General features: G+C 38.6%; 1 protein-coding gene across 1 annotated transcript in view; it reads right to left on the reverse strand.

Annotated features, from left to right (window-relative positions):
* Positions 1-623: 623 nt before the first annotated feature.
* The window catches only part of si:ch211-186j3.6 (neural-cadherin), a 631,501-nt gene continuing 613,680 nt past the window's right edge, over positions 624-18,444 (reverse strand). Inside the window, exons 32-33 of the mRNA XM_039763170.1 lie at positions 15,757-15,911; positions 624-1,558 (exon numbers count right to left, since the gene is read on the reverse strand). Of these exons, the coding sequence (XP_039619104.1) occupies positions 1,130-1,558; positions 15,757-15,911 (584 nt within the window). The 3' untranslated portion in view covers positions 624-1,129. The remainder of the gene's footprint in view (positions 1,559-15,756; positions 15,912-18,444) is intronic.

The following is an 18,444-nucleotide window of genomic DNA, read 5'->3' on the forward strand; positions in this document are numbered from 1 at the left end:
AAAAGAGCAAAATTGCCTTCGGCAGACAGAGACAGAAGGCCCATTTTTCATAAAATTTTAAATATTTGTTTTTAAAAAATACTCACATGTAAAGCAAATTGCTTCAGGGATACCTTCATGAGGGTATGGGTCCACTTTGGAGCAGATAAATAATGCAAAGCAAAAACACCATACACCTTAAGACAACACTCATTATTACAGCGGGGCATCTGACCCTGACAGGGGGGATATTTAATGGAGAACAAAAATATTTCTACATAGGGAACATACTGCACATCAAACACAGTCTCATGGGAGAGGCACATTTTTTTTTTTATGGTCCGTATGATGAATAAAATTATTCCGATGTTAGCCTTTCCCTTGTGTATAATTATAGGCTCTTCTCGATCCAACGCTGACTGAATGAAAGTGTTCTCAGGACTGGTCAGCCCGTCTCGATGGATTCTGAAATTAAATTAAAGTTGTCTCGACAATGATAGAACTTATATTGTATAGAAGAACATTGGCTTTTTCTATTAAGAATATTAATTTAAAATTGAACTTTCAAAATAAGACTCTGTTGTGTGTGTGTGTGTGCACATTAATATATATATGTATATAAATATATTTATATATACCCTGTATATACACACACACACACATACACACACACACACATAGATAAGCAGGTATTTTATATATTCTGACACACTCATACTGTATCATTACAAGCCTTTCATAGTCCGCTGGTGGGCAAAAGTCTTAACGAGACGGGCTTGTCTTTGTACATACATACATTTACTTAAGTTTAAAAAAAAAAACTTCAGATATGTAGATTTACATTTTCATTGAACTTCCATATTCCATTCAAACGGAATATGCTGTATCCAAGCTTCCCCAGGCTATCCAATATAACAAGAACTGAATAATCTTAACAGGACTTGTTCCTTTCTCTTAAAAACTTGCGCTTCTTCTTCTTCTTCTTTTTTTTTTTTTGCTTTATAATATGCCAAGTTGCATGGTCCTACAAATTGTGTTCAAAAAGCCTTCTCTGTTTCACAGATTGCTGAAAGTTGAGAATTAGCTACACATGAAAAGCTTATCAACTTTGCCTGGCTTTCGAAGTGCCATCCGTTCTCTGAGAGCTGGTTCAAATATCACTGGCCTCGGCTCGCTCGTAAAGTGCTTTGAGCTTCTCAAACCGAGGCCCCCACTCCTCAAGGTAATCATAGCTCTTGTCCTCTTCCAGGCCAGCTGAGCTGAATGAGCTGAGGCTCCCCGCCAGCGAGCCACCTCCTTCCGTGGAGTAGACCTGCAGTGAATCAAAGGGGGGCACTTCCTGGCGCTGATCGGTGTCTCTAATGATGTCGCATAAATAACGAGCCAGATCCTGGCTGGAGAATGACAGACTTTTTCGGGATGGGTTAAAAATACCTTGCAGCTGATTTTTTGAAGGTGGAACATCTCTTCGCAGAGGTGCTTTTTCCTGCTGGCGATGTGATCCCCCGGGCCTAGTATAGACTGAAGGAGCTGGACTGGGCTGGAGGGATTTTTGTAGTTCTGCCATGTCGTAGGCGTTCTGTAAGCAAGAGAACAATAACGGTTCAATAGTTTGACTAACAGCAGAAGTACGGCTCATAGGCACATAGATGTATATTGGGTGACGCCCCCCAAGATTTCAGCAGTCCGCCTACATCAGTCTGCACCAAAGAAAAGTATAAATGCTTTAGAACTGAAAGCTTAGACTTACAACTTTTTTGTGCTTTTGTTTATAAGCAGGACCCCTACTGATTTGTTATTCACTAAAGGCAATAATCAATTAGAACTCTTATGCTGCTTACTGCCCCGCAGACATCCATTCTGATTGTCTCATCCATTGGACCTTCTTAATATAAACTGATGAAAATAGAGAAATATGTTTAAATGCACATGATGTATCTCGCTCACAGCTTCAGTGCCACTTTGAATCACAGAGCAAAGGTTTGACTTGAAGTAGAAATAATTAAATTAATGTTGTCATTAATGCCTCAACAGCTGGTTTGGAAATAAAACATCCCTATTAGAGCATATTGCTGGAGGAGAGCTGTAAACCTGCCATAGTAGCGAAGCCGAAGGCAGCCTAAAAGGATTTCAAACATGTTGATCAGCAGTAACAAGCCTGGCAGGATAGGAGCTCGGAGAAACAGTCGTAACGAGTGACAGAGACAAAGAAGCGCAGCAAATTGAGCTGCAGGAGTCCATCTGAAGGTAATGAATGTGTTCTCTGACACATAAACGCATCTTCATTTTTAATCCGTACATGTCTGTTAATATTAAGGAACACAATAGGATTTTCATATTTAGTGATTTGTAGGAGTTCAAGGGTTTGAGATGGGAAGCTAAGTTCTGCTAAGAAGGAGGACAAAAATAATTTATGGATCTACCAAATGCATTATCGAATGAGTCTTTGAGGGGTACTGTGTGGCTTCTCTCCATCATTGTACTTTGTCTGAAATCCTCTTAGTTCTTATCATACTAAGATCATGGTAAGAGACCATCCTATGTGGTTATGGCTAAACTGTCCCAGTATTTCATCCAAATGCGTATCTTATTCTACTAAATGATTCAGTGCAAGTTGCGAAAGCCCTTAATACTAGAATTACCAGAGCCTACGAAAAAACTCGTAAATCCGTCCCACCTTAAATCGCTTCTTAAAATCGTTCACAGCTGTCCACCAGTGTCTTTTGTCATCTAAATGTGCTAATAAAAATCAGGCTGCACGCAGCCGGCCATTCCATCCCCCCACTGACTTTGAACATGCACAAACTTCTCCCAGCTCATGCCTTGATTGATTTTCTGGGAGTGAAGTGGGGTTTTGGAGTGGAAATAATAGATCGTTGTTTGGAACACACGCATTTCATGTCTGTTCCGTTTCTACAGTAATCTGTGTAAACACATTGTTAAAACAGAAATGTTTTTTATATTCTAGTAGAAGATGACAAAATATAGGCATAAACTATATAATGTATGAAGCCTGAAGTCCAAATATCAAATAAATACTTTCAGAAAAGGTACAAATCTAACACAACAATTACGCTTTTATTCAAAAATATAACTGCAGAAACAAAAAGCATGCGGCATTGACACCTGTTTATTATGACTACCTCTGTGGCTCAATAGAATCAACTGCCGACTGGGATTTAAAAGGTCGTGAGTTCGATCCTGCACCACTCTGTTTCGAGAAGAAAACTGCTCTTAGTCTTACTATTTTAGAATAAAAACATACATTTGATTTCAGTCTATAACAGCCGGTGTAATTTATGATACTTGTAAAGGTTAGCTTTTTTTTTTTTTTCTTTAGTCAGTTTTATTATCTCAGCCGCATTTACGAACCCAAACACACCCCACCCCCACATCTGACACTGCCGTTTTCACATAGACGCGCTGTAACAGACGTAAACTCAGCTCCTTTCTACGTCGGAGGAAGAATGCACATACCATTGCTTGCATACTAAAGTGTCAGCAGGCACTTTTCGTGGCATGAAATGCTTCTGTTTTCTCTACTTTTAACAAACTAATGCCGCAGCACTGGTGTGTGCTGGGTAGTGAATTGGTTCACAGCACACCCTTAATGTGAGTGATGAAGTAGCCATTTTAGAGTTGCACAAGCAGTCTATGTCTCATAAAAACTGCCTGTTCTGTGCGATGCTAATCAGAAGTACAAGGTGGAGCTGCTTTTATTTGCAGTTTCCATTTATGTGTAGGATATCATTCCTCTAGTTAGATGCCTGCAAGATGCTAACAGAGAAATGGGACTGATAAAATGTCATGTATTCTTAATGTTAGGGCAGGAAGAAGGCTACCATATGCACATCCTAAAGTGACAGCATGCTACATAGATGATTAAAGGTATATTCTCTACTAAGATTTCGGTATGCAGCACTAATGGGAATTAATTGCGTTTTTTGAACTCTGATTCAGTGCTTTTTTTGCCCATGCCACAATACATGTGTGCACCCTGGTTACCATCCTGAATTAAGTTCTCTTTCTGCACTTTCAAAGAGAACACCATATCAAAAGACTTTATTAATAAAGTAAAATTGTTTAGAAACATTTATAGTGCAGTTATTGACTGGTTAAGAGTACATGTCACCTGTCACCAGACAGTTCTTTTGGTGAACAATTAGAATCAAGCTAACATTAAGGTCGTGTGCCAGTGAAGAGAAGCTCGAGTTGGCATTGGCATTATATTCTGTTGGGATCAAAAAACTGTGCGAGACTATGGAAAAGTAGAGAGAGATGTGGTTAGAATGAAAAAGAGTCAGAAATCACAGACATATCCAAAATATGACTGAATGATAGGATTAAAAAACACAAGAGAATAGTCAAAACACTTATCTAGCAAAAAACATAAACAGAAGGTGACAGCAAACAAAAGAAAAGTTAAAAGATATGCAAAAATCAAAAACCTAATAAAAATAAGCATAAAGATCACAAGTAATTTGAAAGCTGAGTTGCATGACTGTGGCCAAGGGGACACTTGGCAGGTATGATAGTTCCTTGCTTATAGTCCTTGACACCAAAGACATCCAATGCATATGGTGGTGGGAGACAAATGAATGTGGGGAATAAAACAAAAAATTGTAAATGTCTGCTCCACCCTGAAAAGTTTTATTCAGTGGTAGAGGAGGCTTAGAGACATGAACCATTATAAATAAATGCAAAAAAAATGACGGCTTCCTGGAGTTGCTCTGTCCATGTAGATAATTTGTTCATCCTAAATTACTTTATTTGATGAGGAGGAGTGGATTCATTTCGAATGGTAACCACAGTAGTTGACTAGTTTAACTGACTGGTTAAATAAATCAGACAATTCTAATGGGGCTAAAATTATCGAAGTGGTTTTGATGGACAAGAAAAGCTGCCCAGACTGATGGAAGCTTCTTTGTTGTAACTCTGACAAGCTGGTAGGTGGATGTCATCAGGCAAAGAACACTGGAATTTTTTTCTTCTTTTTAGCTACCATTTTTTCTCTTATTGTACACTGACATACGTAAGTGGACATAAGAGTCTGTGCCAACATTTTGGTTGTGTTCTTTTGTAGAAATGTGCAACTATTCAAATAAAAAAAACAATATCAAAAACATGTAACAGGGTGGAAAAGTAGACTTAGAAACATAATTAAAGCAAGTGCAGAGAGAAGAAGGGAGATAGAGTGAGTCAATACTGAAAGTCAGTAATCTGTTTAATTAGTGGAGCTCAAATAAGCATCGGGCACCACTGCAGTGACATATAATGGGGCAAAAATCAACAAGAATGTAGCCAATGACTTTATCTGCAGAAGATTAAGTAAATTTGATAGTAAATCTGATAGTGTGATAATGTACAAGGCAACCCAGATAGGATTGCAGGCAAGAAGGTTCATCTTCAAGACCCATAGAGAAAAGGCGCCAATAAAAAGAAGAACTCAGCATCAAGGTAGGAAGAAGGCCATCACCAGGGTGTGTTTCGCTCCTGACCTGGGTTACCTAGAAGCTAATTAGATATGGACAACAAAAATGAAAGAAAATGGCAGAGCTGGCAGCACTTCTGGGCAGCTAGAGGGCACATGGTTCCAGGAGAGAAACAAAATAATGATGACAGCACAGATTCCTAAGAAACCCGACCCCTTTAAGGCTTTTGAAGGTCTAGAGCTGCATTACTGTACAGATGGTAGTGGTACCCTGGTAATGCCAGGGTTCCCCTGAGGTTGGATCCAGAGACTGAGCTGTCTCACATTCAGAGTCCAGGTGTGTGCAGACTGAGAAACCAGTGGACGGGAACATGACCGGCAGAAGAGGATAGGCCACAGCCAGAGAGAGATAAAGAGAAATGGTTAGTGAATCAAGGGAGTGATTGTACATTGGTTGGTAACCTAAGCTTTATTATTTTCTGTAAGGTTTTGTACTATGACTTATGCTTTTTGTATCCCCTTATGATAAGTAGTCCATGGTGCAATATGGACTTTAAATAAATAATCACGCCCGAGAACATGCAGGCTCGAAACTGGGCACAGTTGTGTACCTGACGGTGCCACTCTGGGGTTGATTGTGGTAGCTTGGCTGATCATAAACACATGCAAAAGCAAGCAGATTGGTCTGGTGCCGCATTCATGTCTCGGAGTGGGCATGGGTTCGCCCCTGCACCCAATCAGGCCATATAAAGAGGAGCCTGAATGGGGGTGGGGGAGATTGGGATAGATAAAGAGAAAGGAGAGAATGAAAGAGAAGGGAGGTTAAAAGGAGATGAAAGAACTGGAAGGAAGACAACAGTGACATAGCCATGCTGAAGTGAACGGAGGCAGTTGGTCGAGTGTGAGCCTCAGGGCTGCAGGAGCCTGGAGTTGAAGAAGGCCACTCCTACTGAGCGATTACCTGGGAGGAGGAGCAACCCGATGTGTGCTGTCTCAAGCAGATGCTGAGGGACTGGCAGTAGGAAACACATATGGCTCGGTGCAGTGCCTCAGGGTGGCCGAGGGCCAGGCAGTGGGGACCCCAGCCAGGAGGGATAGTTGACTGCACCTGTAGGAAGGACATCTTCACTGGCTGTAAGAGCCCAGTCAGGGTAAGCAGAGGTAACGTCAATTTTAGCTGGAAGCATTGGAGCTTGGAAGATGTTAAAAGGAGAATTGTCTCTGGGATTTTAACCTTGGTTTTTATGGATTTATTTATGATATTTTAACCTCCACTTTTTCTCATGGATTTTATTGGATTATTTATTTATTGGATATTGAATGGAATTAATGCACTGCACTATTTATTTGTACCATCACACTCTGCCTGTCTTTTATTTTCGTTAATACTAAGTGTCTTTTTGTTGATCTGTAGTATGAAAAAGTCAAAGGGCCAATGTGCTACTAAGAAAGCATGTCTTAACTGCTTTAAATTTGAATAATATTCAATTGGGGAGTCAGTGCTTTTAAATTTTAATCTTAAAGCTCTAACCCTGTTGTCAATATTCTGGCTAATATACCAAATGTTCAAATAATTTAAAACAAATACATAATAATAGTAATAATAATAATAATAATAATAATAATAATAATAATAATAATAATAATAATATATTTTATTTATTTAGCACCTTTCTCATGCCTAACATGCTTTCAATTTATGTTTCAGCTCAATTACTGTATGTTCTAATTATGATGATGTCTTTTATAAACTCATTTAGAATGTGTGTATTAAATGAGTTTAAAATAATTATACATATTAAATGAACTACACATAATGAAATGATATTGAACATAATGAAATTCATTTAAGGTATTGATTAAATTAATCTATCATCAGTGCAATTAGATTTCTTTTAATTACCAGTTACATTTCTAAGGTATTGCAGTTGTATACCATAAAATAATTTATACTGCAGCTTATTTGTAGGTTGTGGTTGCAAGACAGGGATACTACAGTAGAGCAGATGATGATGGGACAACGTGATTGATTGTTTCATGATGTTTATACTGATCGGGGTGGGTCCTGTAGGCCTTAACGGCTCACGTAACTAGTTCTAAGCAAAACCCATACCTTATTTGATGAAGCTTTTATTTTTAACTCCAGCAATGTAGATTCTTCAGAAATATAGAAATAGATAGCGTGCTTAAAATTGATTTACAACTTTCTAAGGGGTATACTATCTATCTATCTATCTATCTATCTATCTATCTATCTATCTATCTATCTATCTATCTATCTATCTATCTATCTATCTATCTATCTATCTATCTATCTATCTATCTATCTATCTATCTATCAAACAACAATCCCCTAAACACACTTAAGAACTTCTGGCTTGAAAAAGAGAGCTGCTGGCTTGTAGGTGAGAGTAAGATGAGGCCATATCAGTTATATCACAAGTTTAAGTTTAAGGCATTGACATTCAATCAGAGCTGGTCCAGCTAGTTGTGTCCACAAATTCAACATGTTAATTGAAATGTGTTCATTCCAATGTCTCCCTAGTTAAGTCAACAACATTCTAAGGTCAGAATGATTCATTCATTAGAGTATTAGTACACAATGAATCATTTCTTTTCCTGAGTTAATGTATGTAACAGGATGATGTAACTTACCTCCTTAGGCATGCAGTAACATTAACAAATTCAGTATTTCAATGACTATATAGCACATTTTACTTGTAATTGTAATGCGTTTACTTATTCACCATTGCTCAATCACTTATTTCCAGTTTCTGATGTATTCTATTGAACTCAAGACAATACATTTTTCAGCACTTTTCAGTCATAGCCTTCACCTACACAATCGTAGTGAATCATGAACAGCCACTGCACTGAATTTTGTGACTAGCAACAACAAACTCAAACAGCTTTAATTGTGCCATAAACCGGGAGGTAGGTTTTGTGCACAATGCGTATAACCCTGTTGCCCATGACTGAGCAAATATGGACTTCTCCAGGTTTTACAAAGTTTCTTCTTTGTTTTTCTCATTACAAAAGAAAGCACAGGCAACAAAGGCAGTGGTCCACTGGTTGTTCTCCATGTTATTTGTTTACATTTACACAGTATGCTAATCCTTATTACTTTGTATTGATTGGCTACAAAAATGTTTCGATATTGTGATATTTTTACAGCACAATAGGAAAGTTGAACCTGTGCTGAGAAGTTGAGAGTGAACCATGTATCCTTAAGACAATGTGATTCAGCAACTACAGTGGTTAAATATGAAATGTTTTCCAACTCAAAGTTGTTAGAGTGACGCCAACCTCCACACATAATTTAGAAATTCAATTCCCCTAGTAGAGCCAATCATGTCTTTAGACCATTGCATAATGCAGATACATAATACATATTTTCTTCAAAATCTAGTTTGCTGTACATTTTCTGACATATGAATGAAAACATGAAAAAAAAACCTTATATAAATAAGATTTGGCTTGGTTAGCAAGCTTTCTTGCTGCCATGTTATGCTCTGGACCATGTAATGTAAAACTCAATAGGACCTCATAAATGCAAGCAACACTCTTAAAACCAACAGCATGCATTTAAAAGAGATGCGACTGAAATCTTATGTTGTTCAGCTCTATACTGAAATATATAGAGGTTTTCTGATTATTAATAGTGTGTATTTTTAATACAGTGAAGACCTGATGATGTTTTTGTAATAACGGGTGTAGATTATCCATTCAGCATCTTTATTTTATGGTTAAAGGTTTGATGTTAATGCTACATAAGTAGTAAAAAGTAGCCGACAAATAATTTTACAATAATAATTGAAATATTCCACCTATGGACTCATGGTGGAGCAGTGGTAGAACTGTGGCCTCACAGTAAGGAGTCCAGGATTCACATCTCGGGTCCTCCCTGCGTGGAGTTTGCATGTTCTCCCCGTGTCTACGTGGGCTTCCTCTGAGTGCTCTGATTTCCTCCTCCCACAGTCCAAAGCCAAGCAGGTTATGTGCATTGGTGATACTAAATTGGAACTAGTGTGTGGTTAGGGTGTGTGTATGTGTGTGACTGTTCACAATGTGATGGACTGGGTTTGTTCCAGCCTTGTGCCCTATGCTAGCTGTGGTAGCCTCCAACAGACCCCTATGACCCTGTTCAGGAATTACGGGATAGAAAATGAAATGAAAAGAATATTCCATCTGTCCATTGCTACATTTTATGAGCCCACTTTCTCCCTTACAGGACTAGAAGAATCTGTATCTAACAGCAGCATGAAGTAAAGTCAAAAATCTACTCTGAGTGGGATGCCTGTTCAATGTTAGGACTTGCTCCTGTCCACACTTACGTACAAGCCAGGTAAGCACATGTGTCCTGGGGAACGTAAGGGGAAGCTGTAGTTACTGGAAAAAAATAATGTTCTTTGACAAGAGGAGAAACTGGCCTCATCTGGGTGTCAGACTTTAAATATGAGGTAGCAGCACTATTAATGGAGCCACGCTATTTAAAATATAATTTTGTTAATTCCATGGGAAAATATGTCATGGTCGCTCTCACTATGAAAAGTCACATAAGACAAATCTTAACGTACACTCAAACATTCCAGTTCAGAGTCCTGTGTTTGGGGTGGAGGTTAGCACCTTATCCCAGCAGCATCAGGTGCACAGCAGGAACCAGCAGTGCAAGGGGAACCAGTTATGTGTACAGAGGAAAGTACCATAAATGGCACATGTCTGGAATGTACGACAAAATTAGAAGTTCCTGAAGAAAACAAACACGCAGACTTGGTGGGAGAGATGGGGTGCACAGGTGCCAGAGGACTGCATTCGTAAAGCAGCAGAAATAACTGGTGTTACATCATATACAGACAAACAACTTTTATTTTGTATGGTACCTTAATATCAAACAAAGAACTTTAGACTTCTAAAATACATGCACAACTGTGTACAAATATTTTTACATATTGAATTAACCTGGCAGCCTTGTTCAGTTCTTTTGCCACTACACCATATTACGTAACCCTGTACAGCATATAGTGTAGGTAAAAGGAAAGCTTTAGAACGGGTGAATGAAATGTATATGTAACTATTTTGTTTTAACCTTTCAAAAAAGAGGTGGGGTTAATACAGTATATTCATATACTATATATTAAATGTACTATATATTAATATAACATTTCTTATGCATGTTTTGAATGTTACAAATACATTTTGTCCTTGTATGTCCTGTGCATGCTAGTGGACTTCGATCAATTTCAAGTGAATGTCTCTGTGAACTCAAATACACCTTACAATAGGCTGAATCTCCACACAGGGCCGACTCCTACCTTATACCCTGGACTGGTTTTATAGATGCCATCTCCTAGTGTGACTCGAATATGGGGTTTAGTTTAGTAGATGAAAGAATGAATGGACAGATGCATAAACACCATCCATTAATTTTTAAACCCATTTATTCAAAGCAGGGTCTTTGGGCAGTTGGGGCCTTTCTCACCAGTAATTGGGCAAAGGACAGAAACAACACCTGGACAGGGTGCCAGTCCATCTCATGGCAAATACACACACAGGCCAGTTTAGCAGTGCCAGTTCATTCAACCTGCATGTCTTTGGACTGTGGAAGGAAACCGGAGCACTCGAAAGAAACTGGCACAGACACAGGATGAGCTTAACGTCAACACAAGTAAAATATTCCAGTTGTTGTCAAAATTGGTTCCAGAGTGGAAGACAGTGTGATTTTAGGGAATGCTTCCACATTTATTTTCTTTTGAATTTGCATCCAATTATCTTTAGTTTCAATTTTGCACATCACAAGATTTTAAGTCTATTTCTGTTAAAGCAACCGAATCCCACGCTCGTTTCAAGAGGCAAGATAATACACTTTATTTAAAAAAAAAAATTACAAAAGATGTATATATGGTATTGAACACTAAAGCCATAAAACAAACACCATAAAAAAAGAAAAAAAGCAGGCAAAAGCATCCATTTTTCTCTAACCTTCTTCCTGATTTCTTTTAGGGGGTGAGTCTCATCATTAGTCTTACCTACGAACTGGCAATGAGAAAGCACCTTCTGAAAGCCGCATGCTTTCTAAATAAACAGTAGAATTAAAGCAAGCTGAGCAGCACAGTGGTTAGCACTGTTGCCTCTCTGACCCAGCATCCTGGGTTCAAATGTCATTGCTGATGTCCCTCCCACATTTAAGAGCTCTGTTAAGCTATTTGGCAACTGTAAATCACTTCCTTAGGAACATACATGAGGGGAACCTGTGCAAATCCAGAAAAGGTGAAATGCTGTGGATTTTCAAGAAAAATTAAGCACCAAAACTGAAGGAATAAATACACAGATTGCCGATTTCTCATTTGAAGACATGAGATAAAGTCAATACTATGCCTGTTTTGAATCTAACTAAACAGAAGGGGGCTCCACATACACTTTGCTTGCATAAGATCAGAATATATCACTTCAACCTGCTGTCCTCCCTGAACCTTTTTCCCAAACAATACTGCCTTCTTTGTTCTCCTGCACCTTTGTGGTCTGTGAGTTTTCCTCAACTGCCACATCCTAACTCCAAAATTTTCTAGGAATGCTAAAGATGCCCTTTGAAGGTGTGAACCTGGGGTACTTTCAGTGTCATCATGATGCTACTGTGAACCACTTCCAGGTCAGCCTGATTCTTTGAAAACTTGTGTGGTCACCTTGCTGGAGCTCCTTATAGTAGCCTGAGGTTTCCCATCCAACAAGGCTGCCTATTAAAGCCTTAAATAATCTCGCCCCATCGTATATATCGGAATGTCTGACACCTTATATTCCAAATCGTAACCTCAGATCCTCAAATGAGGGTCTTCTTAGAATTCCAAGAACAAAACTTAAAAGAAGTGGTGAGGCGGCCTTCTGCTGCTATGCACCTAAAATCTGGAATAGCCTGCCAATACGAATTCGCCAGGCTGATACAGTAGAGCACTTTAAAACACTGCTGAAAACACATTACTTTAACATGGCCTTTCTATAACTTCAATTTAACTTAATCCTGATACTCTATATGTTCAATTCATCATAATAACTATTCATGGTGGCTCTAAAATCCATACTGACCCCTACTCTCTTTTCTGTTTCTTTTTCCGGTTTCTTTGTGGTGGTGGCCTGCACCACCTCCACCTACTCAAAGCTTTATGATGCTCCAACAATGATGGATGGATTAAAAGGCAGAACTCTACGTGACCATCTTCATCAAGCCCTTCCGTGAGAACCCTAAATCCAAAGAGGAGATTAATGAGATAAGGCAAGGACTGGACTAAACTACAGTAGATCTAAATGACATTTGATAAAAAGGGGTAAATATCATGATTCTACAAGAGCATTTTCAAGAGGTTATTTGCTAGAAATCCTTTAAACAATGCAGCAGTGGTAGAACTGTCTTCCAAGGGGCTGCAACAGCAAAAAGGCTAATGACACCACATGAGCAAAACGTAAAAAAAAATGATGATAAAAATACAAAATTAAGAAATGCTAAACAGAAATTGCAAATAACAATGAGAAAACCACCAAACAGTACAATCATTATGATATTTTTCTGCTTGACGTGTCTGCCACCAAGTCCAAATGTGTCCATTATCTGCTAAGAAGTCACTAATGGACTAATTTGTTCTTCCGGTTCTCAGTCTTAGGGTCAGCCAACCTGTGTATGTGACAAATGTTCTCATGCAGTTTGCCTTTAGTTAATTGTTTTTTTTTAATTGAGTGGAAGAGAGTGGTAATACAAGGCCGAATCAGTAACAATATAAGAGACAAGGTCTGAATGTATGAACTTTCCTAAAGAGGCAAAATTAAATTCATAGTCATGAGCTAAGCCACAACCGGAATATGATTTATCTCTTGAGTGAAGACAAATCTTCCCATTAAGAAAATTGAAGTGTCAGATTATACAACTAGGAATCACAGTAGATGACAGATTACACAACTGCCTTATGACTTTACAACACAGTTTCAAATTTTTGAAATTATCACTAGCTTGACATATTTTGACAGCCAATTGATGTGCTGGTGGCTGTATGAATAAATGCCTTCGCTGTGTGGGTATTAGTTCACCTGTACATAGTCTCTGACAGTCCTTTTTCCATTCTGTTGTGGTACAAAAATGACAAAATAGTACACAGATAAGCCTCTCTTCTGTTTGTCTGGTGTAAAACACTGCTTTCCCACTTTCCTTATGGCCACATGGTTATCAACACTTACACACACACACACACACACAAGATCCAATCCTATGACAAAATGGATATCATAGATCTCTATGACTATGACTCTGAGTACCTAGGGATGTCACGCTCTACAGCTGGTGTTCAAAAACATGCGCTGCAACTGTTCAAAACTTGCCATGGTTATGTAAATAAAGGCTACACCTGAAAATCGCTGGAGAACATTGTAGTGTGATAGGCTTTATCCAGTTGCCATAAAGGAGAACTCTCTTGGCTAATCGGAAAACCAAAGAGAGAATCCGGCTCTCAGTACCATTTGTCTCTGCTGAGGAATTCACACAGTGTGATGCCCCATCCTCTCAGCTTGCTCGTCCTCCCTAAGAAAGCAGCTGTGGTCAGACTCAGATCTGGGCCTTCAGATTACAGAACATCTTCCTTTGCCACTGCACTGAAGGGGTTGTCCTTTAGCACAGTTGGAAAAGATACTGCTTATTTAATTGGAGATCCCAGGTTTGTGATCAGGCTTTATGTGTGAGGATGTGAAGTTTGATAAGGGCGGCACTCTCAGCATTTTTTCATCAGTGACGCTTGGGGACTCGTCTGGGATCAGCCTGATGATGGCTGAGTGTAGCAGGGGACAAAAGGACTGACAGACAATGAGAGAGAGAAAGAGCGAGCCTGCCACTGTTTAATATGATACCCTCACAGTTTACAGGTGTATAGTGTTCATAATGTCACATGTACTGAGGACAGAGAGATTCTTACATTCACATGCTAATCAACATACAACATGTCATCACTCTCCTGCACCATAATTAGTTGCAGTAGAATGTAATGGCCAGCTTGCTCAGCTGTGGAAGGAGTTCTCCTTTAGCTCAATGGGGTAAGCTGAAGCATTCAGTTGCTCAAGGTTCATGAGCAGTCTACCTTTGTGAGGAAAGATCCTGAGAGTAATGGGGCCTTGAGCAGCTCTTTACTGGTGACAGTAGGATCTGTAGGCTGTTGCTCTTAAATAAGTCAGTGATCTTCATATCACAAAGCAGGTTCCATTCCTGCCAGTTTCATACCAGCCCCCTTTAGTCTTGAACCTCCAGCCCCTCCGCCGTTATCCCAGCTAGGGAGTGACAAAAGAAGCAATGGTTTCAAATCCAGACAAATGTAAGAAGTGACAAGCCCTTGGCTGACTGAAGTGTTTCTTATTCTGAATCTAAAGAATTGTTGAACACACTTTTCTAGGTTCCAAGTACTTAATTTTTGATTAATGCATTTGTTTTATTATTGTAGGTATGCCGACGTTCATAACTGTTATTAATATTTCAATTGACTGTGTATGAAGTAGCATGTAAGTAAGCACTTTTTGTATTGTGTATTGTGCAAATGTCAATAAATTTAAATTAAAAAAGTATTTCCCTATTCGCTTGTCTATCCCCTTTCAAAACTAATTTCCTTCTCATACAGGTCTCAGGACGCCGGTGATGATTTGAATTGTTTCCCTTTTCATTTCCACTTTACATCTTGTCTTTGAAGTGTAAGAAAAAAAAACCTGGAAGATTATGGAATTTTGTTTTAGGTGTTATGAATGCTTAGAAAATCAAATTTTAAGTGGGAAATAGTTTTGATGCTCTCTAAATAATGCTGTCTGAATGTGAACAACCTCAAGTAAATAAATAGTTCAATTCTTCAGTTAGCAGACATTTATTATCATAATTATGCTATAAGTACTGGCTTTAATGCCCTCATGGCAAATCATAAATATAAAACAGAATCATAACAGAAACACATATGTATTCAAATTACAGTCCGTGGCAGCAATGAGTAGCTGAAGTCCTCCAGGGCTATAAGGTCTTTGGGTTTTCATTTTAATTTCAGCTTTCAAAATTAAAATTAAGTCAATTGATTTGCTCATTGGGGCATATCTAATAGCATTTAATGCTACATTTTATCACTTGATGAATGTGTACAATTCAAAATACCCTTTAAGTAAAATATGGCAGGAAGAATATTTGCTAGCTTCATCTGTCTTCTTTAGACACTAAACAGTGGAAAATCTTCTTGGACTGGAATTCAGAACAGTTATCATTTTTCTCTTCCCATCCTGAATGCTCCCATAAAACCAATGTTGCCCATACACAGACGGGGCTATTCTTGGACAGGATAAACTCTCACCTGGTCCTGTTCTCCTCCTCCTTCCTCATCGTAGTTCAGCACGTTCTCACGGATGTCTTCCCAGCCATCATGGTGTGCAGATACATGGTAAACACCCTCTTTCAGGCCTTTATAGCTCTTCCAGCGTGTCCATAGGAATATTCCCAAAAGCAGCACTGTTTGTACAGGGGGTAGGCAAAAGAAGGGAAGATCAGTGTCTCTGCAGAGATGTATATGTCAAAATATGACTTAATATGACATATTCAGCCATCTTCAACCTAAACCCCACATATTCTGTAAATAAAAGTGAGTTGATATTCTGCTGCTTCTATGATCATGGTAGCTTAATGCACCAATAAATGTGGCTAATACATCTATTACTACTGAAGGGGAAGCATTTAAGCTGTTTCTTCAGATATTTTGGGACCTGAGTTCTGTTCCTGGCCTGGTTACTGCAGTTTGTACATTCTCCCAGTGCATGTGTAGGGATGCTCATTTCCTTTTAAATACCACAGATGTACATGGCGCACAAGTCAGTTAATTATGAGCGTGGCTCTCTGGGAAGGTGCATGGCAGAGCCATATAATGAATTGGTATCTTATCTTGCGCTACTGCTGGGTTAGGCTTCCACTACTTATGACAGTATAACAGAAAAAGTAGAATATCAGACAATTCTGCAGCTACAATGACTTCATGGGATTCATGTAAGTCTTTCAGACTGAGAGGTCTTTTACCATGTCACCCTTTTAAAGAGCTTACATTGGAGGAAAGCAACAGGGGGAGCGGAATGGAAGTTCAAATTATTTAATGTAGAAGTAGTCAGGGTTGTGGTAGTTAGCAGACAAGATCAATTCTGACATTCAGCCTGGTTGAGGTTACTGCTTTGGGCTTGATCTCTAGAGATTCATGGAGAGAACATTTCCCCTTTGCAATGCATACAAAGGAAAATCCAGTTGTTATATTGAAATCACAGATTTAAATTGTTAAAATGTATGTGGTACTGACAAGCTCGAGAGCTTATGTTTGCATTTAGCAGAATTGTCGGATGTTTTTCTGTGCAATGGTGCATTGCAAACTGCCACTATCAGAGCAGGATGGCCAGCTAGAATCTGGAATGAAAATTTTGTTTCATCCTCCTCTGAAATTTGGTGATGTTAAGAATTTAATTAGTTTTAAAAGTAACATATATGACAGGCTGCGGTGGGCTGAGTATCCCTTATCTACAATGGAGCATTCGATCAGGAGAAAATATGAAGCTGATTTTAAATTAAACGTTGTTGAAATAGCGAAAGAAATTGGTAACTGCGCTGCTGCAACAAAATTCGATGCGTCTGAGAAACTGATGCGAGATTGGAGGAGGCAAGAAGATGTAAAAAAAAAAAAGTCAGGGTCTGATTTTATGATTGATTTTTTGGGTTTCAAAACCTGACTTATACATGAGTATATACAGTATTTTATTACACAAGTGTCATTTTAAGCAAAGGTTCAATCAGACATTTTTGTTTCAATAAGAACAATGTACACATTTATTTTAATCTAAACCAGTCGATTACCTTCTAGATTTTTAGTCATGCAATGCTGGGCTACTGGCATTTACAGTACAAAACCATCTTGGACTTAATGTTGCTTTAAGGAGGAAAAACTAAATGAGTGTCAGATTACCAAAGATTATAGATATTTATGGCTACTTGAAACAAAAAATAAATAAATAAATAAATAAATAAATGTTAATAAAGGGGTGGCAGGGTGGCGCAGTGGGTAGCGCGTCTGCCTCGCAGTTAGGAGACCCGGGTTCTCTTCCCGGGTCCTCTCTGCGTGAAGTTTGCATGTTCTCACTGCGTCTACGTGGGTTTCCTCCCACAGTCCAAAGACTTGCAGGTTTGTTTCCTGCCTTGCACCCTGTGTTGGCTGGGATTGGCTCCAGCAGACCCCCTTGACCTTTAAGTTAGGATATAGCGGGTTGGATAATGAATGGATGGATGGATGTATATTTTTATCAAGTTAATTTCTGTCTTGTTATTTGCAATATTATATAAAGCATTTGATGTGCAACTGGAAGTGCACTTCATATTAATACATTGAAATAAACAATATAATTACTGCTCTGTACCTCATTTCTAACATACATACCCACTGTATGAAACTGTGCAAGTAATTTAGCTTGCCTGTGCATCTGCTATAAAAAATACATACAGTACATAAAAACATTATTTTTACAAAAACAGGTGATTCAGCCCCAAAAGAGCTCATAAATTCTACCCACATAATTTCTCCAAGATAACATCAAATGAGGTTTTGAAAGTTAATAAAGCCCTACTCTTTAGCACCCTACTTTGTCTAAAGTTCTTAGTGTGATGAAAAATTTTATAAAGTTTGTGCAAAATTTAACCTTAGCAAGTTTCTAATTGGTGTCCCTGTGTTTTCATTGAATTAGTTTTAAAGTAACAGCCGGGATTCTCTGTTCTAATTCCTTACAAAAATTAAAAAATTCAATCATGAAACCACTGCATCTATATTTGCTTAAAACTTAAAAGATTCAGCTCCTTTATTCTCTCCTCAAAGCTCATACCTGTCACTTGTGGAATCAGCCTTGTCGCACTTCTCTGGACATTCTGTAGTTCTGCTGTGTCTTGTCGGACATGTGCATTATGGGAGCGCCTTTAAGGCTTCAACTAGGTAGGCACTATGTCAATGGAGAGGAAGAATGTG

Source organism: Polypterus senegalus, chromosome 9 (genome assembly GCF_016835505.1).
Source record: "Polypterus senegalus isolate Bchr_013 chromosome 9, ASM1683550v1, whole genome shotgun sequence".
NCBI lineage: Eukaryota > Metazoa > Chordata > Cladistia > Polypteriformes > Polypteridae > Polypterus > Polypterus senegalus.